At 37.6% G+C, this 12,497-nt stretch overlaps 1 protein-coding gene across 2 annotated transcripts; it reads right to left on the minus strand.

Moving 5' to 3' along the window:
• Positions 1-1,162: 1,162 nt before the first annotated feature.
• Positions 1,163-11,826, minus strand: zc2hc1a (zinc finger, C2HC-type containing 1A). Of its 2 annotated transcripts, XM_071485480.1 has the most exons (10): positions 11,726-11,822; positions 10,908-10,981; positions 9,268-9,384; positions 7,975-8,001; positions 7,109-7,250; positions 6,576-6,718; positions 5,815-5,920; positions 5,554-5,629; positions 3,804-3,908; positions 1,163-3,015 (listed from the first exon to the last, which is right to left on the minus strand). In XM_071485480.1, exons 1-10 carry the CDS (start codon positions 11,742-11,744, stop codon positions 2,880-2,882), a joined length of 945 nt encoding a protein of 314 aa, XP_071341581.1. In that variant the 5' UTR covers positions 11,745-11,822; the 3' UTR covers positions 1,163-2,879. The 2 variants fall into 2 exon arrangements, with proteins under 2 accessions (XP_071341581.1, XP_071341582.1); XM_071485481.1 differs by lacking the exon at positions 7,975-8,001 and having other exon boundaries at positions 11,726-11,826.
• Positions 11,827-12,497: the final 671 nt, after the last annotated feature.

The following is a 12,497-nucleotide window of genomic DNA, read 5'->3' on the forward strand; positions in this document are numbered from 1 at the left end:
TTTGCGTGTTGTATGACAACTGACTCTTCAGATAAGTTTCCAAGCTATGCAGAAACAAGCTATCAAGCCAACTTGGAAAAGAAAGCTCCAAGGCCGTACTGGACTGTGACATGCAATGTAAGCAGCTGTGTACTGCATGTACCACCCACTGCCGTGTAGAATTCAAACAAATGACTCCATTAACAGTGCATGATGCACCAAACAAAGAAGCTGTTGTATGGTTTTGAAGGTGTGTACAAAAGGGAAACTATTTTGTAAGATTAAGTGACAAGGAACCTTTCAAAGCAATTAGATTGTAAAGAATATGTTATGACATTTACTTGCACTTAGTATTGAGCGGATGGGTGCTCAAGCATGACCAGGAAATATTAAGGTGCTCACATAATTTTGCTTTCACTTTGGATTAGAGAGACCAGCCCTGGCACATCTTTGTTATCTCTGTTATCTAAAGCTTCTCTGTTTTTTTGTCTTGGGAGTTGTTTTAGGCCGTCCGTCAGGTCATCGGTGCTCTTCTTAAGATGACATGGCATTGATTAATCATTGAGTATGATTGATATATTAACACCACATTCTGCCACAGATGGTTGAGTTTGTCTCACAGGCGTGACTCTGTTCTGGGATGCACATAAAGAAGCTGTCTTGTCACATACAGTACCTGCCTAATTTAAAAAAAAAAAACAAAAAAAAAAACCTACCAACAATGTGCTGTAGCTTGGGGAGGCAATATGCTCAACTGCCACATTTATAGTTTTTCATAACTGTTAAATATGCTATTTGTTGATTCATCATCATCATCATATCATCATAATCACTAAAAATGCTTAAAAAAAAAAAAAAAAAAAAGAAAGAAACAAGCATGCAGACTTTGTTGATAGTTCCAGCTCCCACTTTCAGTGGAGCAGCTATTTTCTCTTCCTGTCAGGGGCCATAAGCAATGCATTATCATGTAGCCAATTTCTGTTTGTAAAATGTTATGTTTTTAACACTTAGAGCAACTAATATTGTTTATGACCCATGGAATATGTATTGCAAATATATTTATATCTACAACAATGCAAAGGCTCATGCGTCACTTTGTACTTATTCCCCTTAATAATTTACATTTTCATACTGTTTTCTACTTCCTCTCTCTTCAACAGACACTCTCACAACTCCATCAAAGCTGTCTTAATGGAAGTTTATTGACGGTGGATATACATGGCATTAAGTGCACAACCAGGTATCCAGGCTAACAAGTGTTGTCATCAGTACAGGAAAACACATCTGTCCAGTCTGTTTAAATATTATCTGTCATGTAAGATAATATCAGTTGCTTCTTGGAACTTGGAGCAAATGTCTTACTTCTTAAACATTTTCATGCCTAATCGCTGTTAAATGGCCAATAAGAGTTAATGAATATTAACTATGCACCTCAAGTCAAGGCCTTTCACAGACCGTCCCACCCGTAAATGAATATGTGGGGTCACAAATAGTGTCTGTTATATCAAGCAGAAATATTGACCATACCCATACAGAGCATTTCTAATGACTGTAGTGTTACTGTACTTTTGATCCTAAATACATGAATATATTGAATACTGACTCAACAGACAAGCTTTCAAGGAAAAGAAACTGCAACATGTTCAGGTGCATTTAGGTTTCATACCATTTCAAATAAAAACACATTTTAATTCTGTAGAACATTAACGAAAGATGCAGTCATTGTTCATTCAGTGAAAATGAAAGGGGATAAGAAAATAAATAACTCATTTCATTGTATAAAATGAGAGGGAATTTAAGAGACTGAATGCTACATTTGTCTAGAGACATCAGGCCTATGATGGTAACATTAAGAGAGCTGGTAACGAACTCTGCCTGTAAGGTGGCGGTAAAGGGAGCACTGACTTTTAATGGTTAGTTCATTTTTGGACCGGCCCCTGCCAAACCAAAGTGACATCCAAAATTCTGCTTTTAGAAAAACACATTGTTTTCTTCAGTAGTTAATCATATTGCACTTCAATAGTAGCATATTCTGTTTTTGAGGAAGTAGAGACAGATGGCAATAAGTGATGCATTTCAAATCACAGTTGACAGGGGACTGAGATACAGGGGTAATCACTCCTACCTCAAATGATCTATCCAACACTTCTATTCTACCTCCTTTTTCACATTTTACAACCCACCTCTTGTATCGACACTCTTACACATCTTTCCTCCTCTACTTTCTTCTAAGGATGCACCGATGGCTTTAATTGCTGATACAGACTCTACAGGGTACTCTTCTTATTATTCTAAAATTAAGATTTTGTAATAATACCAACTCAGACCAAATTATTTCCCATGACGAAAAAAAAAAAATAATTGGAAAAGTTTTTTTTTTCCTTATTACAAATTCTTAATCCCTCTAGTTTCACAGCAATAATGTGAATGAGTTGCTGGAAACAGCAGCAATGTTGTGAGCAAATCCTGCAGCATTTATGAGCTGTGTGGGTTCTTCCTGTGTCATTCATATGAGCTGCTGAAAATGATCACTTTAACATTGCTTTATACCAGCTAGGCAGTTATATTTGTGTTATGAAAAAGGGCAGAATTTGTACTACTTTGAACTTGTACACTATTCAGCAGGACTGCAAGACCTGGTTATAATATGTACCAACCATTTCCCTGACCCTAACCTTTAACAGCTTTATTTAGATTCACCTTAGAAAAGGAAACAGCACCATAGAGCTGTCTGCAGATTACGCCACTTTACCGCTGTGAAACTAGACCCAAGTATGAAAACACAGGGTATAATGGATGGTTGTAAAATTCTCATGAGTTTTGATGAAACTCTCTGATGCTAGCTTGAGTGCCTGTGTGTATCTCTACTTTCCTCTACTTTCTCCTCTTTCTGAGAGCCGTCAGATACACATCCTCCTGACCCCACACTCACAGCAGAATTTGGCGGACTCAACAGGGTACTTGGTCCCACAAGCGTGGCAGAACTTGCTTTTCATTCCGCCGTTGTCGACTTCGTTCCTACCATCGACATCATTCCTGAGAAATTCAACAAAGACGATCAACAGCAAGGTTAGAATTGATGTATATTAACTTGTTAATAATAATATTTTAATTACTGCTGGTAATGTTGTTAATGGTTGATTATTAGAAGATTTTAAGGTACTCTAAAAACAGCAACAAAATTTATTATGAGCATCAACGGAGTCCATATGACAGTGATACAACATACAAACAAAATATAACTTTAAATCCCTTTAAGTGGTTTAAATAAATGTTTTAGTTTTATAGATAGGAATATCAGTTCCATATTAAAATACTTTGGCTTTCCTACAAGGTGGACTGCAAGTAATTATCCACGCTAGCTGTATTGTCACAAATTTCAGCTTAATTAAACTTACAGTTTTTTTTTCACAAAGACATTACCGTAAACTAATCAGAGCCTGGAGCTGTATGACTTGCATAACCATTTATAAAACATAACTGCAAGCTATAAACATTCCTTTGTTTACGGTACCATTCTGTCAGAGCATGCACATGAACCAAGGAAACCTGAAAAAATAGATTAAAATAAAATCTAAATAAATTTAACTTAAATTTAATTGCAGTTCTTAAAGCATCTCTAAGAGGGTAATTTTGTAAAATTCCCAAGTAAGCGTGTGTTTATATAACAAGGTGACTCAGTGGGACCAGAACAGACCCATGAGCTTTATGCAATACACCACCAAACCACAGGAAGTCAGTACAGTTTCATAACACCATATGGTGATTTTTCATTAATTCTTGCTGACTTTCTGTGGAGCAAATGTCCTTGCGAGTTAGCTAACCTTGATATATAGGTGTCTACTTTCTTCTTGTTGAGTCCTATTCCAGAGTGAGTGTTCCTTGCAGAGCCATAGCCAGAGCTCGCTGCTCGCGTCTTACTTCCCACACTAACAGAGGAATAAAGAAAAACAAAAGAGAAGAGAGACAAAAGATGTGTCAAATGCATACCATCTGTGGGGCTGTGTTTGTAGCGCAAATGTCAAGTTCAAAACATCCATTAAAGCTTAAACCCTCTGAAACTACCTAGTTTCCCATCATCATCCACAGCTACAGACAAACACAATACGCTTAAGCAAATTACACACAACTGGTTCTAACCTTTAATGTCTTTATTGAACGCATCCATTATATAAATAATATATAACAATGCTTTTGGAAAAAGCTAGTGAACCCTTGGTCAAATCTCCTTTGGCAGCAATGACCTCGGGTTTGGACCATTCTTCCTACAGAGCTGCTTCTGCTCAGACACATTCTTAGGATGTCTGGTGTAAGCGGCTCTCTGAGCTTATTCCACAGCATCTCTATGGGGTGAAGATCTCGGCTCTGAGTGGGCCACTCCAAAATGTGGATTTTATTTATTTGTAGTCAGTTTGTAGTAGATTTACTTTGATGTTTAGAGTCATTGTCCTGCTGCATCACCCAGCTCCTATTGAGCTTCAGCAGGTGGACAGCCACCCTGACATTACCCTGTTAGAAACCTCCAGAAACTTGGGAATTCACTTTCCCCCTCGATGTCGTCGAGCTGCCCAGAGGCAGCAAAGCCCCAAATCATGATGCTACATGATCCACCCTACTTCGACACTGGGATGATGTTTTAATGTGCCCTTTCCTCACCATTAATGTTTGAATGACGTATTAAATATGAACAAGAAAAACACAATGATTTGTGTGTTATTAGTTAAAATAGATTGTGTTTGTTCATAATTGCATCTTAGATGAAGATATGACCATATTTTAATACAAATTTATACAGAAATTTGTGGATAATTCCAACAGGTTCATTTACTTTTTCTTGCTACTGTATAAACACATTTCTACTGATCTGTTCATCTGTCAGTCACAGTATTGAATATTTTTATATCAACAGTCTTGTCTAGAAAAGATAATATAGTTAGCAGAAAACACTAAATAAATAGCATAATGATATTACGAGAATATACATTTTTAATGAATGGTTAGAATTGCTACTACTTTTGTTACTGAGCTATGATGAGTTAAAGAAATTCAGTCTTTTTTCAGTAACAGGCTTCAAGCACTTCACGTGCTTGTGCTCAGTCAACTCAATCAGATAATCTCTAGAAAGGTGAACCTGCAGTGTAATTATGAAGCTTAAATCATCTTTTGATGTTAAGTTATTGTAATTAAATGATCCTGGCTAAATACCATGGAGACAAAATGTCTTGCATACCAAAGCAAAGACATAAAAAGTGAAAAAGTTTAATCAAGTTCTTTATTGATTTAACTTATTTATCAGGCAAACTCCCTTAACTTATTTTTCAGTCCCTTTGTGGTTTTTATTCTGACTTGAGACATAATGCAAAATTATCTAGGCTGTAAGTACAGGTGCAAGAATTTAAACAGAACCAACAAATGCTTGACGAAACATGACTTTTTTTACGAAACATTTATTTTTACTTTTTAAAGGGTAAAAATAAAGGTACTGCTTAGTCATCAGTGCATTTTAAATAACTGAGCTACACCTTCGACATGTCTAGTTTAACCTGCATTATTAAAAATAAAGTGTGCACTGACCCTGACGGAGGGCTTGTGAGGCCAGAGGGATTACTCCTCACTGAACCTGCAGAGGAGACCTTACTAGAGGGGATTCCTGGAGCGAGAGAGACATGGTGAGAGAAATAATGAGAGTAATACAAGACAGTGTGAGTGTTACTGTAGTCCATGTAATCAATTTAGCCTGGCCTAAGAAAAACTTCATTTTTCAAGCAATTTCAATTGAAAATCTGTTTCAAATTTAGAAAAGATAGAGGTCAACACAGCTGTGTCCTGTCTTACCAGTGGGCTGTCCAAGGCCTGATCTCTGGGGTAAACGAGAGGAGGCTGAGGGGATGGTTGACACAGCAGGAGAGTTGGCCTTCTTCACAGTAGCAGGAGGCTTGTACTGAAGACAGAACGACACTAAATAAATACACAATAATATAATACAAAATAAAGTACACAATGCACAACATTACATGTCATAGGATGCAAAGCATTAATATTGTCACTCTACCTGGAGACACTGAAACAAAAGACATACATCATGTATCCCTATATGGTAGCCTTCTTGACTACAGGTAACTGTGCATGGAGTGTGGTTGGTGGTTGTGCATGAGTGTAAATGGTATGTACTGTGATACATGCAAACACTGTGATGGTCTGGCTCACCTAATGTGTGTAATAACACACAAAACTGCAGAGGGGGGAAATCTGAGTAAACCATAAAAATGGAAAAAACTGATTGACTTGCACAGATCTGTTATAAATAATAGCACACTGGCAAACCTACATGACAAAATGATCAGTGGCCATCAATGAGGTTTATGCACTATGATGGAAAAAGCAGAGGTCTTTGGACCTTGCTGTTCTTATTGGCTGCCAAAATAACTCCCCAGTCACCGCAGTGCATGTTTGAATGTTTTATGTTTAAAAACAATCCAAACCAGATTTATAGTGAGAAAAGTGTTATATACAGGTGTATTTCAACTCAAGTAAAAGAAATAATATTTCCAACAAAAACACAAATTGTCACCAGAGCGGTCTCTGCGAGTGTGTACCTGTGTGCGACCAGGAGGCTTCTTGGTATCTCCTAACTTGCCCTTGTTGGGCATACGGGCCGCCTGCTCCTGGCAGAACTTGATGTGTCTGTCAGCCGCACTCTCGTTAAACCTCCGCTGACAGTAAGGGCACTGAATATAGTCTGAAGACCAAACAGGTGGTGAGACAATATACCATGGTAAAACCTGCTATAAATTGCCTTTTATCACGTAAATCCAGTACATAGAGAGAAATTGAGTGTGTTTCTTTTGCAAGTGTAAACTCAATGAAATAAGCTACCATTTCATCTGAGCCCATATTTATAATTTTGTCATTAATATTACCTACAAGCTCCTACTTCACTGTGTCACAATCTTTTTATGATTACTTCCTGATATATTAACAATCGAAAAATAAACCGTGGGCTCTGCAAAGTAGCTGTTTTTGTTTTATCATCACAGTTATACAGAGTTTCTAAACAGTAACAATAATTCTGTAATCTTTACTGTAAATCTTTCTATTTTCTTTACTTATCACAGGAGCTATGTGTTACCTGGGTCATAAGTAGGAGGAGGAGGTGGGGGTAATGGTCCCCCATCCTTAATGACCTGAGTGAGGGCCTTGGCGGCCCGGATGGTAGCAATGAAGTCCTCGTGTTTCCTGCGCCAATTGGATGGTTTCTTAGGCGGCTCTGCCTGGCAAGAGGCAACACAGAGGTGATGCTTAAAACAGCACGTTTGAACCAGCTGACCTGCCCATCCTGGTGTGCTTTCACGACTATCATGAATGATGATGAGTGTGTCATCATTACTGACTGAGCTGACTGGACGTTTTGAAAACAAGGTCACCTTGTTTCTCTCTTAGCGTCTCTAGTTTCTCCCTACGTGTTATTGAGCCACCAGGATGCCCAAAAGCCAGATGTAACCTGAAATGTTCTCTTGGCCAAAACGTCAATAGTCACATTATTATTCCTCTCTTACTTGGGCCTGAAATTTTCTATGATAATGTAATAATAGAAACCTGATGGTTGGCAGACAATAGATTTCAAACTGGGCACAAAGACAGAGCCATATTACTGAGCTCTGGTAATTTTAATCTACAACACATTCAAAGGAATAATAATGGTACAGCCACAAGAGATAGAAGATAGCAATAGTAGAAGGAAGTGAAAATATAATGCGATACATTTTAATATTGTCAGTTGAAGAATGTAGGTAGGAATGTGATTTTGCGTTTTAAATTACCACCACCGGTAGGAGTTGACAGGCCTCCAGAATATTCGAACCAATGTCTCACAGCAAGGAAATCACTATAGCGCTACAAAGAGTGAGTGAAAGGCTCTGTAGCAATTGTGTGGTTGCGAATCATTTATAAAAAAAAAAAAGAACGGACAAACGAAAAAAAGACAAATCAACTTACTTTCTCAGTAGCAGATGAACTTTGTGACTGAAATACAATTGAAAGTGGTTTACACAATAATCTGCAAACACAAAATACTGAGTGTCCTACAAGGGACAGCAAAGATTCAAAACATTAGACGTGCCACAGCGATGATCATCATGTTGAGCTAATTTGAACAGCTGATTCCTTCTGGGTTCCCTTGACCTACTTTGGCTTCCAAAAGGTGGCATCTCTTCACACTTTATTGTCTTGTGAATTTTTGATTTATGGATGAACATTTTCTTTCAATAACTCATCGTGAACATTTGGAAACATGTTTTTTTTTTTTGCAAATGTATTAAAACTCAAAAACTGAAACCACCATTGTCACTAACAGCTGGGTCTTCATTTCTCAAGTTCAGAGCGCAGAACTGATTGTTGATACTACGGTCTTTAATAATTTAGCACTGGGGCCCAAATAATACCGGGTACTGGAGTGACTGTCCTGTGGCCCAACCAAAGCCCAGACTTAGACCCCGTAGAAAATCTGCGGAGAGACCTGAAGATGGAAGTTCACAGTCAATCTGATGGACCCTGAAAGGATCTTCCTGGAAGAACCAGATAAACTGCCCAGATCCAGGTGTGCATTGCTTGAAGACCCCGGAAAACTCAAAGCTGTAACTAGGGCCTTCAAAGTACTGCATTAAGGGTCTGACTTTTGTAAATGAGAGATTTCAGTTTTTTTATTTTTAATAAATTTCCAAACTTTTCTAAAAACATGATCACTTTGTCATTATGGGATATTGAGTGCGAGTGTAAAACTCTGTAATAGAATTAAGTCTACAAAGGGGGTCTGACAACTTTCTAAAGCCACTGTTGAGTTTAATGTAAACAATAGGAATTGTTCCCTTGAACCAGAGTAAACAAGGTTATGAATAAGGCAGCAGATTTGCTGTGTGGCCTGAAAATCTACAGTATCTTGGCTTGTGATATGGAATATTATATTGAAAATAGCACTGTCCAACCCATGAATTACTCTTAAATATTTACTCTGGAACGATAAATTAAGGAATGGCCTCAGGTTAAAGATAGATGAGTCCTTTTTTATCATGAAAGTAGATTACCATTACCTTAACAAAATACATTTATAAGCAATTTAATGACAAGAATGTGTAACAGTCAGTGACAATGTGAAATTCAACTTAAATTCATCAAGTTTCTGACAGAGTTTCTGAGATGTGCAATTCTGAGCAGTTTTTTCTTTAAATCATTAATGTAACTGAACTCTGGTCTTTGTTGGATTCCCTTCCCCTTCCTCAGCTGTGGCCTTACCTTTGGTTTGATAGGTTTGAGTGTGGGGATGTCTGTGCCCTCAGCTCTCTGTCTACTGGAGTCAAAAACCTTCCTCCTTTTTGTTGTTGACTTTTGGCAGATTTTAGCATGCCTCTCCTGCAGGGAGAGAAAAGAAGTAATAACGACACACTGTAAAACTTCTTGTACAGTTGATATTGTTTCAGATTCGTACCTTTAATTTATTCTACCACAGGTTCAAAACTTTTTTTTTTTTTTTTAAAGAGGCAAAAAGCCTTCCTCCTTCTGGACCAGGGTTCAAGGTCAGTACAGAACAAAACGAGCTTTGTTGCAGCACCCATCAGTCATATAAATAAGTTGTACACTGTATAGAAGCAAAGTTTAATTAATGTATTCATTTATTTTCATTTACCTTGTGGACATGGTGTTGTCTGCGCTGATTGTTAAACGTGTATGTGTAAGACTAATGACTCTTTTTACTGCACACCAAATTTACCCACAGGTACAAATAAAGTAACCTAGCCTAAACAAACCTAACTTAAACAGAAGCAAGACAAATGTGATTTCTGTGCTAAATAATAATGCAAACACTTCTTTTAAACTAAGTTGTAGCTGCTTGCGTAACATTAACACCATCAATATTCTACAGAATTCTGCAATCAATTTTTTTCAAACCGTTTGAACTCCTAATGTAGACACAAACACACATCCCTTCACAGTTACATGCCAACAAAAGTAATAAGATAAGACTGTCCTTATCATATCTTACTACTTCAGTAACTAATGCACCATGCAGCCATTGTCAGCTAATGAGGCTTAGTGCTTGTGGAAGTGCACTAATGTGTCTATTTGCATTACTAGGAAACAATATCTTTCAATAACTTACTGGATCATTGTAGCTTTGATGTGGTAAAATCAAGCTGATATATTGTGTTTTAGTCACATTAAAGTGGTAAAGTAAGAATACAAGCAAACACAGTGTTGGCAAAGAAAATATGCATCCTAATCATCTTTATCCATGTGTATAACTACTACAGTAAATATATATAATATCATCATATATACAACACACTTTACACAATAAGCCAATTACAAATAAGTGTTATAAGTCATTTCAATAATGCATCAATCTCACTGATAAAAATTAGCCCATTGAAATTGCTTAAATGTGAAAATCTGGCATTTGTATTTTGTTTGAATCCTTGGTAACAAACTGTGTTACATAGCAGCCATTATCTATAATGTGCACAGCTCCCAAAATTAAATTTGACAACAATACATTTTATCACTAGACCAGATCCTTAGTCAGACTTTTAAATCATGTAGTCCAAAATTTCACACATTTGCTTTACCAAATAGCTTCATCAAAACTCTCATCTTCCACATGGCCCTGCTGGCTATTTGGATTGTAGTCAAGGACACATTATTATCCAAACAGCTGACATCCTGTCAGCTGATAATCACTGCCAAAAATATTGTAACCACAATAACCTCAGCATATCTTACTGCATACTCAACACAACAAATTCATTTTTTTTAGCACAGTATATTGACCATAAGAACAAAGGACAATTTTGATTGAACCAAATCCACTGCATTTTCATTTCAGGGGCTTGCTCTCACAACACTGCTCTGTATAGACCAGGGGGGTGATTTTTTACCAGGACTTTAGGGAAGAACCATCTTTTACAGGAGTCGCATTGAGTCAGATCCTCAGCAGGGGGAGCTTCACTGTCTGCAAAAATAACAGATAGTGTGTAGTGAAGAGGGTTAAATATCATGGGGAATAGAAATGGTGCACACCTGGCCATCCTTGATTTATTGATTCAATGAGATGTGTTTTACAAGAAAAAAAAAACAAAAAAAACAAAACAAGTCACACAAACTAACAATCAATATCTGGTATATGACAAACGTTTAGTTTCGCTCTCACAAATTGTGTTTTAGGCATTGTTGTTGGCACATTTACCCAACTACTGTGTCATATATCGTTGCCTTGATTTTCTTTTATTTTGCAAGGATTCTGTCAGTACTTTCCAAACACTGAAAACAGACACAGGCAGTCAGACGGTAGATGAGGTTATTGATTCTTAACGCTGGTTTTTATATCCCTGCCCCCGGTATAACGGTAGGCACTGTTCAAGAAATATAACATCCGACGGTAATTTGCAAAACGGTGGTTTAATTCATTTAAAGCTTCATTAGTTAGCAGCAGGCTAACACTGGATAGCGACGGCGGCTAACGTAGGGATCACACCCATACAGAGACAGGCAGCAGCTAGTTTCATCTTTGGCCCTGGCGTTACCTAGCATTACATGGGCTAAATTCCAAACAAAAAAAGAGGTCGCTATCAAAACTGGCGAGCAAAAACAGCATTAAGTCCTCAAAATTAAAAGGATGGAAACTGAGAGGCTGGGGGCTCGATTTGACCACCAAACAGCTAAAAAAAAAAATCTCCTGGAGGGGAATTTCTCTCACCTTCCAATTCTTCCATCATTAGGTAATCCCTTGTCTGATGCTGCTGCTGTTGTTACAAACGGCCAAAAGTAGAAAGAGGAAGTGAGAGGATTCACTCCTGCGCACTTCCGGTTTCACAAAAACACAGAGAACACCTATCAAATTCTTGGCATTACCTATTACTTATGCCCACTAATTTAGTGGACTACAAAAAAAAGAGCGATATTTAAGGTCTTTGTAAGTTAGCGGTGGTGTTGCAACACCTACATCTTGCATAAATTACCTTCATTTATGTATCAGTTAGATACGCTTCAAATGTTAATTAATTCTTACTCATTCTGGCTTTTCTACGGCATGGGGCATAATGATTCAGTTATAATTATCAGTTCATATCATGATAATTCAGTTCTAACGAAATTTCTAGACGCTGCGATTGAAAATGAACTATCTTGATATAACTGATCTTTGGCAACCAATAGCAACTGGCTCGTCTAAAGCCGCTTCATGTCCTAACATCCGAGCATGTGATTGGTTGTTACCGTACGGTTCGTTAAACGGCATTAATGCAAGTGTGTACTTTGAACAGCAGGTGGGGCCTGGGAGGCAACCTCTGTTCCCATGTTCTCAATATTATTATTATTCCCAAATATGGCCTCTCACTATTTTTGAAGTACATTACATAGCGGTTGGTGGGAATGGAAAATGAGTTCTTCACTGTTTTCACGGAAATCCGTCAGGTGTTGCCAACAATAATAGTGTGCAGTGCTATCACAAGCCTATTACAGATATTAAT

Source organism: Trachinotus anak, unplaced genomic scaffold (genome assembly GCF_046630095.1).
Source record: "Trachinotus anak isolate AG129_WGS33_773 ecotype Australia unplaced genomic scaffold, CSIRO_AGI_Tana_v1 ptg000009l, whole genome shotgun sequence".
In the NCBI taxonomy this organism is placed as follows: domain Eukaryota; kingdom Metazoa; phylum Chordata; class Actinopteri; order Carangiformes; family Carangidae; genus Trachinotus; species Trachinotus anak.